The sequence below is a fragment of the Coenobita brevimanus genome, chromosome 56 (assembly GCF_032717465.1).
Source record: "Coenobita brevimanus isolate Jiangsu-jjx chromosome 56, ASM3271746v2, whole genome shotgun sequence".
In the NCBI taxonomy this organism is placed as follows: domain Eukaryota; kingdom Metazoa; phylum Arthropoda; class Malacostraca; order Decapoda; family Coenobitidae; genus Coenobita; species Coenobita brevimanus.
Genome location: NC_137009.1, coordinates 37,246,064 through 37,265,283, shown reverse-complemented (window position 1 = coordinate 37,265,283; position 19,220 = coordinate 37,246,064). Strand labels below are relative to the sequence as shown.

General features: G+C 47.2%; 1 protein-coding gene across 1 annotated transcript; it reads right to left on the bottom strand.

Moving 5' to 3' along the window:
* Positions 1–567: 567 nt before the first annotated feature.
* LOC145401710 (vitellogenin-like) lies at positions 568–15,183 on the bottom strand. Its single transcript, XM_080273892.1, has 16 exons — positions 15,129–15,183; positions 13,529–13,774; positions 13,211–13,404; positions 11,705–12,796; positions 11,272–11,419; positions 8,830–10,569; positions 8,433–8,690; positions 7,572–7,732; positions 6,790–7,379; positions 5,645–6,026; positions 5,283–5,525; positions 4,782–5,207; positions 4,149–4,676; positions 3,303–3,672; positions 2,384–2,664; positions 568–1,527 (listed from the first exon to the last, which is right to left on the bottom strand). The coding sequence occupies exons 1-16, from the start codon at positions 15,181–15,183 to the stop codon at positions 568–570; spliced, it is 7,674 nt and encodes a 2,557-aa protein (XP_080130018.1).
* Between the last annotated feature and the right edge of the window lie 4,037 nt (positions 15,184–19,220).

The following is a 19,220-nucleotide window of genomic DNA, read 5'->3' as shown; positions in this document are numbered from 1 at the left end:
AGGCAGGTCGGTCCTGACATTTAAGATCAGAGTGACCAGCCTCACTCATCCCTAAGTGTCATTGGCCTACGTGAGCAATAATCCCAACCATCCCTTGGACATAAACCTGCACTGGCTCAATCCGATTGGAGAGCCTTAATTTCCCACTAAACCACCAGGCGCCATAATTTGGTTTTATGGTTACCACCCAGCGTAGTAAATGGTTTCCTGGAATACAGGAAACAATTTGGCTTGTCACCCGCATAAAGAAGGAGGAGGCAAGAATGATAGACGAGGAAGGAAGAGAAAAAGGAAGGAAGAGAGGAAAAGACAGGGACTCAAGAGCAGCACTATATCGAGTGAGTGGATGGCAAGCCCCCCCCCCCACCTACCACTAAGACATTAATAACAAATCGAAAATACGTAGTAAGGAGCTTGAAGTGAAACGAATCATTGGTTGCTGCTCATATACTTTTTTTTTCATTTTATAATGCTTGCATGTAAAATACTAAAACAGAAGACTAATGTTAAACAGACAAAATGGGCAGTTCATGTGAGGTCCGTCAGTTAAACAATGATGGAGTGAGGTCAGCAGGGAAGGTGAACAGGGAAGACAACATCCTGTGCTGAGCACGCCTTCCGGTAGGCAAGAGCTCCTTGACATGCAGTGGGTGCGGTATAGCACTCACTGAGGAATGGCCTTTGGTCGATCACTGGCCGACATGCCTTCATCATGTAGAAGAGAATCTGGCACTGAAAGAACCTGCTAGGCTCTGGGATGTTCGGGGTGACAGCTGGGGTGGAACAGCTGGGGTCCTCCTGCCATGAATTAACCAGCTCCTGCAGGCTGGACGCGTTCCTGCCGCTGGATGTGAACCGGTCGTTGGCCACCTCATGGTCGTAGGAGCCCAGCAGACCCTCGGTGTGGTTGAAGGCCCAGCCAGACACATTCACCAGCATCACACGTTCCTCCTTCAGAATGTGAAGACCCAGCAGGGGGGACATCACCTGGACATCACGAGGCGTCACTCTGACATGGAAGGGCGGCACCGTCTGCTCACCGCTTACCGGCTGTCCATTCACTTTGACGGAGTAGTCAGGGCCGACGGAGGCGCGAGCTTGGCCGGCCTGGAAGTCGATCTCGGGCGGAGAGGCAGGCTGGGGGCTTGACATGACCATGCGAGCAGCTCCTGGGATGGAGGCCAGAATGACCTTACAGCGAGAGCGAGGTGCACGCAGGACCGCCCCGTCGAAGGTGAGTATCTCGGTGCCGTTGACGACCACTGCGGTGGCGTTGAAGGGCGGCAGGAGGCGACGTGGTGGCATCCACCTGTTGTAAGTTTCAGGCAGGGAACTGAAGGGAATGGCACCCAACACCATCTTGTGTGGCGCCTTCACCAGTTTTTCCAAAGCCTGGCTCAGGGAATACAATGGTCGGTAAAGAGACACTGTCAGGGTGTTGATGCGGTCATCACCTTCCAAACCAGAAATTAGCCTTACCACCTGGGACGTTATATAGTGAGCCAGCTGGCTGTTTGCTTTTTCTTCCTGTAAGACAACAATATATATATAAATCACATAAAGTTTTATCATGCATAGTGTAGGTAATTACTATTTTAATAACTTTATTATATTATTAGCAATTATGATGCCTATAGTGTTGTGGTTGTTATTCCATTGGACATACAATGTTGGTTACCATACTGCTGATGATATACGAGGTAATATACCACTTTCAAAATAACTCAAACATTCCTAATGATATAAGAGGTAAAATTACGTTTTGACAACAACACTGATATTACTGATAATATAGGTAATATTTTCACAACACACTACTGACAGTGCTGATGATGGTGTGGGGACAGTGATGATGATGGTGCAGATGATGGTGTGGGGACAGTGATGATGATGGTGTGGGTACAGTGCTGATGATGGTGCAGATGATGGTGTGGGGACAGTGATGATGATGGTGCAGATGATGGTGTGGGTACAGTGATGATGATGGTGGGGGTGATGGTGTGGGTACAGTGCTGATGATGGTGTAGGCAGTGGTGCTTATGGCAGTTTATAACACTTACATTACCAACAGTGTTAATGATGGAGGAGACTATGGTGTGGGTACAGTGATGATGATGGAGGAGGCTATGGTGTGGGTACAGTGATGATGATGGAGAAGGCTATGGTGCTTATGGCAGTTTATAACACTTACATTACCAACAGTGTTAATGATGGAGGAGGCTATGGTGTGGGTACAGTGATGATGATGGAGAAGGCTATGGTGCTTATGGCAGTTTATAACACTTACATTACCAACAGTGTTAATGATGGTGGAGGCTATGGTGTGGGTACAGTGCTGATGATGGTGTAGGCAGTGGTGCTTATGGCAGTTTATAACACTTACATTACCAACAGTGTTAATGATGGAGGAGGCTATGGCACGCGTGGGGGGCAGGTTAAGCAGGTACTCTCGAGCCTTCTCGCTGTCCCGCCTTATGTCGGCCTTGATCTTGTCGAGGACTTGAAGGGCGACATTGTAGTGCTCAGGGTAGCGTGACCGTATTTCCTCCAACACCTCACGCTTGATCCACTGTACCGCAGCACACTCTTGCACCTGCTGCACTAACTCACGCACCACTTCCGGTTCCTGTCCCGTCTGTACCCACTGGGCCGCCTGTACCACCGCTGATTTATAGATATAATATTAGCATAGCACAGCATAGCATGGCATAGCATCATACCCAATAACATAGCCCAACATAACACTGCACCTGTTGTACTACATCACGCACCACCTGGTCTCCTGCCCCGTCTATACCCACTGCGCTGCCTGTACCATCGCTAATTCATAAAACATAAAATCAGCATAGCATAGCATAGCATGGCATCATATCCAGTAACATAGCACTGCACGTGTTTTACTTCCTCAAGCAGCACTTGGTCTCCTGTCCCGTGTACACCCACTGAGCTGCCTGTACCACCTCATACCATACCATACTATAGTACAGCACTGCATTGCATACCATACCATACAAGTACTGAAGAAGAGCCTATATGGGGAGGTGCTGTGACGAGTGCAGCAGCTGCGTCGTCCACCCAGGACCTAATCCTCCTCATATTTCCTCGCACCTTGCCGTGGGAGGGACCCTGACCCAACCCTGGCCAGGCGCTGTCTACCACAAGGGATGCTGGCTTCCTGCACTGTGTATGTATTGTATTGTATCTGAAGGACGACCCCATAGAAGCAGTTGCTTACCTATGGTCAACGAGTCTGATCAGCAAGACAGACGGGTTAAGCAACGACATCAACAAGAAGAACTCACCCTCGGTCATTTTCCTGGAAATCTGGCCAAACTCTCGCCGCCATTCCTGGATGGCCTCCTTGATCTTCGGTTCGTAGGCCTCGTGAGCCAAGTCGAGGCAGTGTCTGATGCACGCAGCCAAATCTTCAATGAACTTGGCGATGGGTTTGAGTAAGTCACAAGTGTTATACATCGGGGTGACAACCTCACTCTCAAACTCCTTGTACAGCTGCCTCAGTTCCCTTGAAATCTCTTCCAACAGTTTGGACAACTCAGGGTCGGGGAAGGGGATGCCCTTTTGACGAGCTTCTTCCTGTACTTGTCGGTAGACCTCCTTAACCCAGTTGCTGGCCTCTCTCACCACACGCTTGCCCTCCTCCACCACAAACTCCTGCACCACAAGTGGACACCATTTAGTCACACAGTGCACATCTCATCTCATCTCACATCATGTCTGTCAAACTACAAGTCCTGGTGATATACAGTGCACATTTCAACTCAGCTCACATCATGTCTGTAAAACAACAAGTACTGGTGACATACAGTGCACATCTCATCTCATCTCACATCATGTCTGCCAAACTACAAGTACTGGTGATATACAGTGCACATTTCATCTCATCTCACATCATGTCTGCAAAACTACAAGTCCTGGTGACATACAGTGCACATCTCATCTCATCTCACATCATGTCTGTCAAACTACAAGTACTGGTGATTTACAATGCACATTTCATCTCATCCCACATCATGTCTGTCAAACTACAAGTACTGGTGACATACAGTGCACAGTTCAACTCATATCACATCATCTTTGTAAAAGTACAAGTGCTAATGACATGTCTGTGACACACACAGGCAACTCACCTTGGTCGTTTTGGTCTCTTCAGCATCACCGCCAAACTTGAACTTGAGACGGCTGGGAGAAAGTAGTTCCGCACCAAACAAGGCGACTGAACGCCGGTTAAAACCAAACTGATCGGCTTTAGTTATGCTGGCCTCTGCTCTGTGAGGCAACTGAATGCCAAAGTTGGTGATGTAGATCTGGTTGGCCTGAGGTCTCTTGGTGATGAGACTGATGAAGCCAGGTTTACACATCTCAGACTCGACATCAAAGTCACTGATGACGGAAGTGCGAACTTTGGCTTCCATCTTGAGGCCGTTACAGCGCGGCACTGCCTGTGACTTGATCACCCCTGAGAGGTCGACCACAGGACGCTGCTCCCTCAGCACTCGCAGAGCCGCTACCGCCTCCCGGGCAGAGACCCGGTCGTACTTGGCACCCACTTCAAGGGAGGCTGGTGAGGATGGAGTCTTGTGGAACTTGAGGTCAATGGCCGTGGCGTTAGGTGACGAGGAAGCCTCCACGATCAATTTTGGCTTCATGGGCAATACCTGCAACATACCAAAGGATTGCAACACTCCACACTCAACACTTATGCAATATATACAATTGTGTGATCATAAAAAATGATAAGCTTCTCCTCCTGGATAACTTACCCTGGACTGCAACTCCAACTCGACCCTGACGGTGTTGTTGGCAACGAGGGTGGAGCGGAGGGTGCCGGTGACCTTATCAGCGGTGTCGGGGAAGATGTCCAGCTCAAAGGAACCCTGTCGACTCTCTCCGCTGTCGCTGGTTGAGTACTCCACCAGACCCGTCACATCCCTGCTCAGGCTTGGGTGAGTCACGCGAGCCTCATAGGTGGAGCCAAAATAGCCGTGGGAGGACCTGGTGGCCAGCATGTACTTGGCCTCGCTCTGGCGTCTGTTGGGGTAGACCTCGATGGCCACCTCAGAAGGTGAGTACGTGGCTTGGCCTTCTATAGAGCGAGAATGAGACTGAAGCACGACCGTGTGAGTGCTGGAGTCAGGCCTGTGGTAGCGTACTCGGAAGTTGCTCTCTCGGTTGGTGGAGTCAGAAGACTGACCAAGGGATTCGGTAGACTCAATCAGGTTCACGTCAGTGCCGTAGTTGTTCTCTTCACTGGTGTACGATACCATAGTCACTTGTGATCCAGTGATCTTAAGAATTTCTTTCAGTAGATCACGGATGGCCTTCATGTCAATGGCAGTATCAAAGGTTTTGACTCCACCCTCAGGGAACAACTCCATCTCCCAGCTGAACATGGCGGCAGGTTGGCTGGCTTCACTCTGGACCTTGATCTTGTACGAGTTCTCTTGGTTTATCGCATTAGCATCCAACACCAATGGTCGGCTCAGACTGGGGGCCTTCATGGAGCTCTGGTTAAACCAAATAAAAATGACTTTACTGTCTCTAGTGGAAATGTGAAATTTTTGTATTATTCAGTACATGATGAATATAAACAAAGCTTAACCATCATCTTTTTAAATTTGAATACCTTTAGTTGGATGCGTCGCTCCTGAGGTGAGTTCTGGTGGCTGGCCAGGACAGCCAGAGACTTTTCCTGTCCCTCTGGTGTTGTGTACACGAACTGTGAGTCCAACTTGAAGCCGTAGGGTCCACTGGCTTTCTCCCAGACCATCCTAGTGATGTACTTGTAGTGCTTGTTCTCTGGACTGATGTATTCAGTGTGGGAGTCCAGCATGATGTGGTCGCGTCGCAGCTGCATGCTGATGTCTGAGTTGATGATGTGTCTTTGTTGGCTCGGTGTTGTCACCTCCACCTTGAAGGAACCCTGACCCTCGTACTGAGTCAGAAGACTCTTGGGCTGAAGGTCCATCTTAATGCGGTAGTTCTGGCCCTTCCACGCCAAGTCAGTCCTAATGGGTCAGGAAATATAATTAATTCAAGGTAAGTATTGGCTAGCTTTACAGTTCAGTCATTTGTATCGTGTGATGCGCCATATTATATTCTATACCAACATTACTACGCTGACTGGTGAGAGTTTTTACTATAGTGTGTGTGTGTGTGTGTGTGTGTGTGTGTGTGTGTGTGTGTGTGTGTGTGTGTGTGTGTGTGTGGATAACGACTGTGGGTGTTACTGACGGACGGCCTGAGGTGTTACTTGATGATGGCCTTTGGTGTTACTTACTGGATGATGTATGGATGTGTTTACTTACTGGATGATGTATGGATGGTGGCTTTACTTACTGGATGATGTATGGATGTTTTTACTTACTGGATGATGTATGGATGTTTTTACTTACTGGATGATGTATGGATGTGTTTACTTACTGGATGATGTATGGATGTGTTTACTTACTGGATGATGTATGGATGTTTTTACTTACTGGATGATGTATGGATGGTGGTTTTACTTACTGGATGATGTATGAATGGTGGTTTTACTTACTGGATGATGTATGGATGTTTTTACTTACTGGATGATGTATGGATGGTGGCTTTACTTACTGGATGATGTATGGATGTTTTTACTTACTGGATGATGTATGGATGGTGGCTTTACTTACTGGATGATGTATGGATGTTTTTACTTACTGGATGATGTATGGATGTTTTTACTTACTGGATGATGTATGGATGTTTTTACTTACTGGATGATGTATGGATGTTTTTACTTACTGGATGACGGCGTGTGGTGGCTGACTGGAGAAGCTAATGATATGGGCCTGCAGTGACATCTTCTTGCTGGGGTCACGGTCAGCATCCCAGGAGAGGTCAGCCTGCCACTGCTGTGTGTCCAGGTTGAGGTCAGTGAAGGCCTTGACACGACGTTCGTTGATGCAGTTGGGCAGCAGGAGGGTATTGGTGCTCAGGTGAATCACGCTGGACCTCACCTCACCATCCAAACTAGCGTCAATGAATCTTGGAACCTTTAGTTTGCCGCTGCCTTTAGCACCTTGGCCTGATGCTGACTTGATGTTCCATTCCAATACAAAGACCGGCTGCCGCTGCAACTCATACCGGATGGCCACCTCCTGCTTGATGTCGTCAGAGGCGAAGGATGCCACCAGACGCTGACGGCCGTTGATGGTGATGTCCGCCTTGAGTTTCCTGGACTCTGGGCTGACAGCGATGGTGACGGGGCCCTGGATCTGGATCAGGGTGTTGCTGCCATGAGCCAGTTCCAGCCTGGTCTGGTACTGATCCCGACCTTGCTCGGCTGCCTTGGCTTCAAACTTGATGCCCTCGCCGATCAACTGTGACTCAGCCTGTCAACATAATCCTTAGTTATGTATAGTTTATTTTATGCTATTTTTTACCTTATACTGTACCAACACACAGTTACCATATACAAAAGTATTTGTGATTACTTATAAACATATACAGTAGATTATGGCCAGGTTCGAGCCAGGACTCTGTAGTGTATTTAGTCAATTAATCAATGGCCAGTGTCGATTTACCCTGAACTGAGCAGAGAATGGCTGAGCATGCTGCATAGAAGTGTCCAAGTCCAGGATCTTTTTGCTGTCACTTGAGCGAATCAGCTGCACAGCGAAGGCCTTCTTGGAGCGGCTCAGTTCCATCATGTTATGGGCCTTGTATTCCATCTGGCCGGCCTTCCCTGCAACATCATGTTTCCTGGTCACAGTTTGTGGCTACACGAATTCGTTAACGTGTTACAGCATCAGTACACAAGACAATATCCTTAACCACCACTGTACAGTATACATTACAACGCCAAACTTACCACTGACAAGTCCATCAATAAGTTATAACATCAGTACCCTGGAGAATATTTTATACTGCCACTGAATACATCACCACAACACCACACTTAACACTAACCAGTTCATTTTAATACTGTATTACATTTTTACGGGAGATTTAATATCATTCACTACCACTAGACGGACATAACAGAATATAAATACAGGAGGAATATCCTATAATATTAATCTACATGATATAAGTGTAGGTGTGTTATCATGTACCCTTATGCTACAGGTCACAGCATCAGTACAGGGGTGATAATTACTACTACTACTACTCTACACGATATACCATAGTGTGGGAGGGATGATATCACATACTACCATACAGCATGTCATAACCTAAGTACAGCAAGAACAGTGTCGCATATTTCACTCTACATGTTGTAGCTTAAGTACAGGTGTTACGGTATAATATCATATAATACCACTGCACGTTATAATGTAACTAGAGGAAGGATATTCATATATTATTTCTCTACAAGTTGTGGCATCATTACAGGAGGAATAATATATAGTACAAGTATACACCTGCCACAACACCACACTTACCACTGACTGAGGACGTTGCCACAAAGTCTTCACCCAGTCGACCCTGGATGTTGGCATTGGCCTCCACTGACAGTACTTCCTGGCTACGCCGAATAACTTTGAAGCTGGACTGATACTGGGAACTCTGGCCGGACTCCCCAGACTTGCGCACGAAGGAACTTACTTTCCAGCTTGGCACGCCAACTTCCACCTCCAGTTTTTTCAGATCAGTGGGAACTGGCACTCGGAAAGTCGTCATGCACTCCAATTCTCCTTCAACTGCAAGTGAAGTTGACAGCGACAGTTGATATTAAAATAAACTTTCATAACAGTACTGATCCTCTTTTTTGTTGTTATTTAGCATAGTAATTTTAAGAACACAGTATTCTTCATCAAAAATACAGTTTGAATAACTTACAGTCGTAGTCAATGATGATGTATTCCCTGAGAGCATTCTTGGTCTTGGCCATGACCTCCAGGTCCATCTTTGGCTCCCTGTTCATGTACTTGTACTTGGCCTCAAAGATGGCTGACTCAGGTGAAAATTGTTGAGAATCACTCTTGAACACCTGTAAATTGTACTCCTTGCCATCACCACCTGACGTCTTCCTGAGGTCCAGCTTGATAGCCTTGGCCATCTGTGTGTTACTAGATTTGATTTCAGTGAAGGCCTGGAAGGTTTTCTGACTCTCCTGATTGATGAAGAGACCTTCAGCTTTGCCACTGAAGGAGGAGGATTGAACACTAAATGCAGTGGTGTACTTATCTTGTTCGTTTTTGTACTCTGCTTTTATCTCTGCCTCCTTCGGTGATGAGGATCCTTTGGTCGCAATCTTGCCAGTCAGGATTTTGTTGTTACCTTCCTGCTTGAATGCCAGGTCAGCCTTGTAGCCCTGCAAGCCAGAGTCGCTCTTTTCTAGGAAGAGTTTGGCAACAGCCGGCCGAGCCGTGAGAGGCAAAGAGTTACTGCGGACGAGGTCGGGCACGTCGACATCGTAGCACAACTTGAGGCCGAGCGCAGACTCTACGCCGCTGACACAGGACTTGATCGGGGACCTGACGTCCCTAATGGATGACGGGATGATCTTGGTCTCAGGATGACCTCGCTCCTGCTTCATGAAGTAGGCCTCACTTGTGCAATTTATTAGCTCCATCTTGTCAGGGATGTCCAACTCCAGCTGCAGTTCACTGTCACTGTTGGCATTAACCTTGACGGCAGCACCGGTAGCGGTGGAAACGGTGTTGTTGAACTTGAGACCCGCCTTGAACATGTCGTCAGTGAAGCCAATGAAGCCATCTGTTTGTACTGAGAGGCTGGGATTGATGTCCAGAAGGTTTTCGCCTCGTGGCCAGCCAGAGAGAAGGGATGGGAGGTGTGACTTCATCTTGAGAGCAGCTACAGCAGTCGTGTTCATCTTCACTTGCAGTGGTGTGCCGTGGATGGTCGGGAAGAAGTAGCTCTGGTCCCACTGCAACATGCGAGCCGTGTCCAGGTTGGCATTGCGCAGGTCAGGTATCTTGTCCAGCAGCTCCTTCACCAGTTTCTCCACCGCAGCGACGCTGTCAAACTGTTTCAGATCTCCGCGCCAAGAACCAAAGGCCAGTTCCTGTCCCATGAAACGAGCAAAGACATCAGCCGCAGCCTCGGCAGGACGGTCGCCATATAGGCTTTTCAAGAAGCTGGACACGATGGAGTAATCAGCAGACCTTCTGTGTCTGAATTTCTCAAACTCTTCCTGGATTTTATTCCAGTTCTCCTGAATGAATCTAAAAGCGTCTTGTAAGATTTTCTCGTAGCTGGACTTGATGAAGTAGCCATCGGGGCCAAATGCCTCTGCAAAGATTGGCTCCAGACCCTCGATGCGTGCACCAAGCTCGCCAATGTTGAGGGGGATGTCGTCCAGGGCAGCAGTCAGATTGAAGCCAAGGAAGCGAGGGATGAAGGAGCCGGGGGCGTAGATGATGTTCGACTCGAGACCGGCGCCCACTCCAAGAGACGGCATCCAGTAGGACAGGTCAACGTTGCGAGAGTACTTCCTCAGGTCCGCCTTAAAGTCCATGGGCACGATGATGTTGGTGAGGTTGTATCGCAGATGCTGCTTCTCAGGGGCGTCAGACTGCTGCAGGTTCATCAGGTGGCTCAGGATGAACCCACGCACTGAAACAATAAGTATTGGCTTGCACTTCATGTAAACAGAAAGAAGACATCTTAAGGTGATGAAAAAATCAGTTAATCACAACAATCTAATATATATGGTTAAAAGTAATTTTTCCCTCTATAGAAATTAATGTGGTATTAAGTAGAGTGGTAGAAAGGGGCTTAATGGGACAGCATTTTTTTAGGAAGTTAGTGGTGTAGTTTGACATTGTTAAATTGGTGTCCCTGATAGTCAAAAGTAGAACTGTAGAACCGTAGAGTTTTTATCTTTCCTCCACATCCATATCAGTACTACAGCTTTAAAAACACTATCAAGTGAGCATGGTAGATCTTGGTGTCCAGTTGGGTAGGCTTGTGAGGTGGGTCAGGTGCGAGAGCAGGGATAGATGTGAGCAGGGTTGGGCAGGTGTGGTAGGCAGGGCAGACCAGTGTGGGTGGGTAAGTTGATAGGTACAGTACGGTAGGTTGGTGGGTGGGTAGCGGTACAATCGGACCATGGTAGGAATATGTCCATGGGCAATACATCCCTAGGGAAATGGGTCTAAGAGTGAACACTGAACCAGCGGGTAAAATGGAACCCTGGGGATCATCTCTCACAAGGGAGTGTTCCCCCAGGATCCCATGCAATGCAAGTATGTATTGTTTTTGTTACCGGACAATGCCGGGAACCCTGTCAGTATTCGTATATAAGAAGAAACTGACCTTGTGTGTTATTCTGGCCAGAGATTGCTGCAGCAATTGCCTCGAGGTCCTCCTGCCTGGCACAACGAACTGCCGCCAGGTACGCTGCAATACGCACTTCTGTGTTCTTCGCGGGGTTCACAGCAAAGTCGACCAGTCGCCTTGTTGCCTGTTGGCCAATAGAGTCAAACATGTACTTGAAGTAGCAACAAAGTATGAATTTGTAACTTTGGGTGACAATATCCATTAAGACAACAAGACAACACAAGACTAGCCTCAGGCTGGCATTTAGCGAGTCTGAAGGCCCGCCAAGACAACAAGACAAACACGTACCTCAGGGTGGCATTTAGCGAGTCTGAAGGCCCGCCAAGACAACAAGACAATAAGACAAACACGTACCTCAGGCTGGCATTTAACGAGTCTGAAGGCCTGCCAAGAGAAGACAAACACGTACCTCAGGGTGGCATTTAGCGAGTCTGAAGGCTTGTGCAGCTGCCACACGAACGTTGATGTTGGCAGCGTCGGCCTCCATGCAAGAGAACACTGAGTTGGCCATCTCAGCGGTGACAACACCAGTGTTGGCCAGGGCCTTGAGGGTGGCCAGGGCTGGAAGCGGCCTCATGGCGGAAGAGGAACACTGACTCTGCAGTTTGTTGGTCAACGCCTCAACCACACTTCTCACTTCAGGACTCTCGTAGCAATGATGGCTGTGGCGGCAGTATAAGTGAACCATGGAGGCGGCAGCAAGTTTGGTCATTCTGGGGGGAGCGTCAGACTCAAACAGAGGTTTTAGTGCAGCTATTGCATGGATATCCGGGCGAGGTATAAGGTATAAGGCAGCAGTATAGATGGCAGTGCGACCCCCTGTCACTCGGCCACTCACGATCTCATCCACCATGATCTTGACAGCGCCAGCTTCCTGCACAGAGGCAATGGCGTCTAGGAAGAGGCCCTCCATCTTGGGGTTGTCAGGACAAAGTTGCTTGGCGCGGATCTTCTGCAGCAGCTGAGGAAGGGCTTCGTGTGGGACGAGGCGCATCATGTTAATCGCTTCGGCCATCTTAGAGGCTGTGTCGTGTTCCACCACCTCCTTCGTGCTCTGGCAGATACTGGCCAGCTCTTGTTCCACATGGGCTACATGTTCCTGGCTCTTCCTGGGACCACGATATTCAAAGCGGAGAGACGACACGTTGAGGCCATCTGGGGGAAGGTTAGAGATGGCGTCTGGTTTACTGTCACTCTCAGACTTATACTGGAGGGAGGATTCCTGTTTTGCCTCGATGTACTTGTACGATCCCAACATTGGCTTGACGACATTGATGTCCTCACACTTGACAGAGTTGATGATGCCGTTGTTTATCTCCTGCGTACACTTGGACCAGGATTCTTGGAGTGGCAGCGGGGCTTTAAGCCAGGGTAGGTGTGTCTCTGAGGAGGTGTGGTAGCGCTCGTGGCACTGGCGGTGGTTCTTCTCCTTGGTCACCACAACACGGCTTCCCTCACCCTCCTGATGGTACTTGGTGGGGCACCTTCCCACCACGTCCGTCTGTCACGGAAAACAGCACAGATTAAACACATCACGTACACAAATAATAAAAGAGTTATCACTAAATGTACTGAAACACACCACGGGTTAGGCACTGCATTCACAGAAAACGAACTTATTATCTGTATATTTAGTGAAACACATTACAGGTTATACACATCACATACACAAATAATACCAACGTTCTTTATCACTAAATGTAGTGGAACCCACCACAGGTTTGACACCGCATACACAGAAAACGACTTTGTATGTCTATATATTTAGTGAAACACATCACAGGATAGATATATCACACACAGAAGTAACAACTTTATCTGGAAATGTAATGGATCGTATCACAGGTCAGATATTTCAACAACAAAGAACAATAACTCTGTGCAATTGACTGAACGTAGTAACAATATATTTTACCTCAGTGATGTTCTGTGGTTCCCTGATGCTGGAGAAGGAAGGAAGGGAGTTCTGTAGTTGTGAGGCGATGCCCTTCTTGGCGTTGATGGCCCAGGGCTCGTCTTCAGGGTGACTGCACACGTATTCTACTCGACCGTCATTAATGGCAACCATCATTGGGTACTTGGCCATGGCGGCTGCGTACTCACTCGCCCCTGTCAACCATCACTCAGTAATTCCCACCGTAATTCATTGACAATTACCACAGTATACTGGCATAGCACAGTGGCGTATTAAGCAGTATTAATGCAGTTCATACTTGAGTGTACACTGCCTCACACTTACCCTCAGACTCAACATCCTTGTAAGAGATGACTAGGTCACATGGAGTCAGCCAGGTCAGCTCCACTGTAGCCTTCCAAGGCCACACAACCTTTGTGTCACTGCTTTCCATTCCCTTCAGCTCAATGTTGGAAGCGCCGGAGTATTCATAGGAGTAGGTCTTCTCAGGCAGGTAGGCCAGCTTGGCCGCAGCCACGGAACACTCGGTGGAACAGCGAGGGGTTCCACCCCCGCCCCAGGGAGCTGATAACACATTAGCAACATTGCATTATAAAGACACCTGGTTGATTATCAGAATATATGAACTAGTTCAGTTTACATACAGCCATCTCCCTCAGTAAGGTATAGAAGGTATATAAGTGAACTGTTTCAGGATTACATTGTGTGATACAGCCATCTCCCTCATTAAAGTATATAAGGTGACGTAAATAAGTGAACTATTTCAGGTTTACACTGTGGCACAGCCATCTCTCTCATTAAGGTATATAAGGTATATAAGAGAACTATTTCAGGTTTACATTGTGTGGTACAGCCATCTCCCTCATGAAGGTATAGAAGTGAACTATTTCAGGTTTACATTGTGTGGTACAGCCATCTCCCTCAGGAAGGTATGCAATGTTTGAGATATGGTACACCGCTGTCTGCTGTACAAGTTGTTTGACGTATAAATAATTATGGTATTTCCATCTTTCTCTTCCAAGGTAACAGGTAGATGTCTGTGTCTTAATGTAACTATAATATGATGTGCACAGTGAGGGTACAACAGGAGTACCTGCAGCAGCAGCAGACACCAGGGTGACTGTGTGTTAGTGTAACTGTGAGAAGGTACAACAAGTGTACCTGCAGCAGCAGCAGCCACCAGAGTGACTGTGTGTTAGTGTAACTGTGAGAAGGTACAACAAAAGTACCTGCAGCAGCAGCAGCCACCAGAGTGACTGTGTGTTAGTGTAACCATAATACTGTACTGTGTGTTAGTGTAACCATTGTATGATGTGCAGTGTGAGGGTACAACAAAAGTACCTGCAGCAGCAGCAGCCACCAGGGTGACAGTCTGTTAGTGTAACTCTAATACTGTACAACAAGAGTACCTGTAGCAGCAGCAGCCACCAGAGTGACTGTGTGTTAGTGTAACTATTGTATGATGTGCACAGTGAGGGTACAACAAAAGTACCTGCAGCAGCAGCAGCCACCAGGGTGACTGTGTGTTAGTGTAACTATAATACTGTACTGTGTGTTAGTATAACCATAATACTGTTCTGTGTGTTAGTGTAACCATAATACTGTACAACATGAGTACCTGCAGCAGCAGCAGCCACCAGGGTGACAGTGTGTTAGTGTAACCATAATACTGTACTGTGTGTTAGTGTAACCATAATACTGTATTGTGTGTTAGTGTAACCATAATACTGTACTGTGTGTTAGTGTAACCATAATACTGTACTGTGTGTTAGTGTAACCATAATACTGTACTGTGTGTTAGTGTAACTATAATACTGTACTGTGTGTTAGTGTAACTATAATACTGTACCGTGTGTTAGTGTAACCATAATACTGTACTGTGTGTTAGTGTAACCATAATACTGTACAACAAGAGTACCTGCAGCAGCAGCAGCCACCAGGGTGAGGGCCAGGACAGCTGTGGACGTGGTCATGGTGCCACAACAACTGCTGGCCCAGCCTGGCCTCACGTCCCTTATATACCCACCGCCATCCCGCCATCTGCTGTGCCCACACTTCTTGATAACCAACCTTTGCTCACCTGACACAAGCAAACCCTCTCACGCACCAGACACCAAGGCAGCAGTCACTGATAATGGCAGAATAGTTTTTATAAGATTTGTTAATATGATCCTCTATTCTGTGACATTTGAGGTGAAATACTAAGAAAGGGCTAATGTCAAATTCTGTATTCTACATGACGGACAGTAACCATTTTTGTGTCTGATTAGTGGTTTTATTTAGTGAAGAATTTGTGAAACGTGTACCGTACTTTTTCTTATTGTAGTATGCTGACAGATTTGGCAGACCCTGTTACCTTTGATATGAGGGAAGGTAGGTATATTAGGCAGCGTATTTACTTATTTTTTTTACCTTAATCTTGACTCTCTTGGTCTTCCTTGCAGTACGCTGTTTTGACTAACTTCGCCTGTCCCACCAATCATGTCAGCTCAGTACATTTTTTTTATTATTATTATTAACGACCTAAGTGAGCTAAGCAAAGTAGTAGTAGTAGTAGTAGTAGTAGTAGTAGTAGTAGTAGGAGGAGGAGGAGGAGGAGGAGGAGGAGGAGGAGGAGGAGCCCAGGTTTATCTTAAATGTGAACCCAGTGGACTGATGGCTGACGTTCCCCTCCTCCTGCAGTCCACCATCATCCTTTTGGGGGATAGGGAGAGAACTGAGGGACGTGTGGATAGCCTGGCAGTAGAACACCCAGTTAAATTGGTGCCACCACGTGAAGGCGACCCTCTCCGCTCTTGCTTGCGGGAACTGGACCGCTCCTGTACAAGTACATCTAATACGAATTCGTGGTTGCATGAAATTCGATGAGTCTTAGGAGGTAACAGTGAGTCTCCTTGGTTACTAGTCAAGTTAGCCCCCCTCCCCTCTGACTACACCTGGCCCTTAAGTGAGCTGGGAGGGGTTATAGGGGTTATAAGTAGTAGTAGTAGTAGTAGTGGTTGTAGTAGTAGTGGTAGTAGTAATAATAAAAGTAGTAGTAGTAGTAGTAACAGTAGTAGTAGTAGTAGTAGTAGAAGTTGTAGTAGTGGAGGTGGTAGTAGTATTAGTAGTAGTAGTAGTAGTAGTAGTAGTAGCAGCAGCAGCAGCAGCAGCAGCAGCAGCAGCAGCAGCAGCAGAAGTAGTAGTAGTAGTAGTAGTAGCAGCAGCAGCAGCAGCAGCAGCAGCAGTAGTAGTAGTAGTAGTAGTAGTTTTAGTAGTAGTTTTAGTAGTAGCAGTAGCAGTAGTAGTAGTAGAAGTAGCAGTAGTAGTAGTAGTAGTAGTGGTGGTGGTGATAGTAGTAGTAGTAGTAGTGGTGGCAGTAGTAGTGGTAGTAGTAGCAGCAGCAGCAGTAGTAGTAATAGTAGTAGAAGTGGTGGTGGTAGTAGCAGTAGTAAGAGAGAGAGAGAGAGAGAGAGAGAGAGAGAGACAGAGAGACAGACAGACAGACAGACAGACAGAGTACACTTGGGCCACTCCACCGACCACCTGTATCAGCGCCACCACACGAAGGCGTCCCTCTCTGGCCCCCATCTCTCGTACTGAAGGGGTTAAGGAGGGCACCGCGCGTCCGAAAAATGTTTGTGAGGGAGACACGGACAGGGCCGGTCTTAGTTATGCTTCTGTCCCTGAAAATACGTCATTGGAGTGAAGTGCTTAAGTGTGTTAGATTATGAAGCCTTGAACAGCATGATTCTCTCTCTCTCTCTCTCTCTCTCTCTCAATTCCTGTTCGCTTGAATGGTGAGTGAATGGGTATGTAGGTGAATCGGTTAGGCATACTGTACATTGGTTAATTCTCTCTCTTTCTCTCTCTCTCTCTCTCTCTCTCTCTCTCTCTCAATTCCAGGGGCTTGAATGGTGAGTGAATGGGCATGTAGGTGAGTCAATTAGGCATACATTGGTTAATTCTCTCTCTCTCTGTCTGTCTGTCTCTCTCTCTCTGAAACTGGTGGAAAGAGTGACATGATAATCTCTCTCTCTCTCTCTCTCTGGATGGGCGCAGACAGTCGAAATTCGGTCATATTATATTTAACACCTTTGTCTGAGCGATTTATTTTATCATATTTTTATCTTAGCATTCTCATGTGTGGATAATAATGGATAAAAATTTACTCTAAAAATATACAAGGGGATACCGACGTGATGGGTGGAGAATAATTCGCTTTGGAGGAGACATTACGGAATCTCCAGAGCCTTCGTAGTACTTTCCTATGTGCGACTTAAACAGTGATATGAAACAGGGAAGTGAGCATGGAAGTGAAAATTTTACTAGATGACAGTATTGTGATACCAACTCTAACTTATTGAAGTGATGCCTGGACGTTGTTGGAAGGACACAAGTCAAGAGTGAGAGCAGTGGAAATGAGTTATTTGAGAGGAGCCTGTGGAGTCACATGGAGAGACAGGCTGACAAATGAGAAAGTGAAGGAGCGTTGTGGTGTGGATGTGGATGTGATAGGAAGCTTTAGGAGAAATACATTGAGGTGGTTTGGCCATGTGAAGAGGATGGAGAGTGAGAGACTGATGAGGAGAGTATGTGAGTGAGGTGGAGGGGGGGAGAGGGAGGGGGAGGCCAGGGATGAGATGGAGGGATGGAGAGGAGAGGTATATGAGAGAGGGGTGTGTGAGCTGGAAACAGGGCAGTGAAATGGCGGGGCACAGAGCGACATGGAGGTGATTTGTTTGTGGCCATCCCATGCGGGAGTGAGGCATCTGGTAATAGACTTAATTTAGCATAGTTCAGTTCGGCGTCTGCTAGTATACTTTATTTCGTTTTATGGTGGACAATTTGCATCAATAATATACAAAAGGATACTGACGTGTTATGTGAAGAATAAATCACTTCGAATCAGGTGTGACGAAATCTCCGAAAACAACACATCCCCCCCCCCCACCCCGACTCGGCAACAGTGAGAAGAGATCCGGGAAGCAACATCGGGTAAAAAAAAAAAAAAAAAAAAAAAAGCTGAGACAGAATTTGGTTATAAGGTAAAAGGAAAAACATGATAAAAAAAAAAAAAACTGCTGAGGAAGAATTTGGTAGGGTCAAGAGGGTGACATTTGAGATTATTTCGAGACCCAGACGTTGAGTTCGGCAGTTTTGTTATCTCGGTGCGGGGTAGGCGGTGTTTGGGTGTGTCTGGGTGAGAGAGAGAGAGAGAGAGAGAGAGAGAGACAGAGAGAGAAGATGGGAGGAGCGAAAGGTAGGTGCAAGAGAGAGAAGGTAAAGGGAAAACTGTTTTTAGGACTAACTCAGGTTCGTAGCCAGGGGAGGGGGTCGAGAGGGTAGGACGACCCCTCCACCTCCCTGAAGGTTCACTCTCTATCTATCTATCTATCTATTGCCAGACACCTTAATCCCGTAAGGGGTGGCCACAAACAAATCGCCTCCATGTCGCCCTGTCCCCCGCCATTTCACTGCCCTGCTCCCAGCTCACATCCCCCTCTCTCATATACCTCTCCACTTCATCCCTCCATCTCATCCTTGGCCTCCCCTCCCTCTCCCCCCCTCCACCTCACTCACATGCACTCTCTTCATCAGTCTTTCATTCTCCATCCTCTCCACATGGCCAAACCACCTCATTGTGTTTCTCCCAACGCTTCCTATCACAACCACATCCACACCACAACGCTCCTTCACTTCCTCATTTGTCATTCTGTCTCCCCATGTGACTCCACAGGTCTGTTTTTTAATATCGGTGCAAAAACAGTCACTCTCTGTTTTCAGAGGTTTTGTGCTGCTTCTCAGTGTCGCCTATGCATACACCCAGACCCCCATAGCAAGCATGCTGCACTCCTTTGACCAGCCGGCTGCTATAAGAGGCCAGATTTACACCAGAACGCCCCCCCCCCCACCTTCGAAAAGTCTTGCTATAGGTCTGTAAGTATGTCACTGTTGCGGATATTTTTTATGACGTATTATTTGCGTTACTGTGTAGCTGTTGGCTTCACAGATGAAAATATAGACGTTG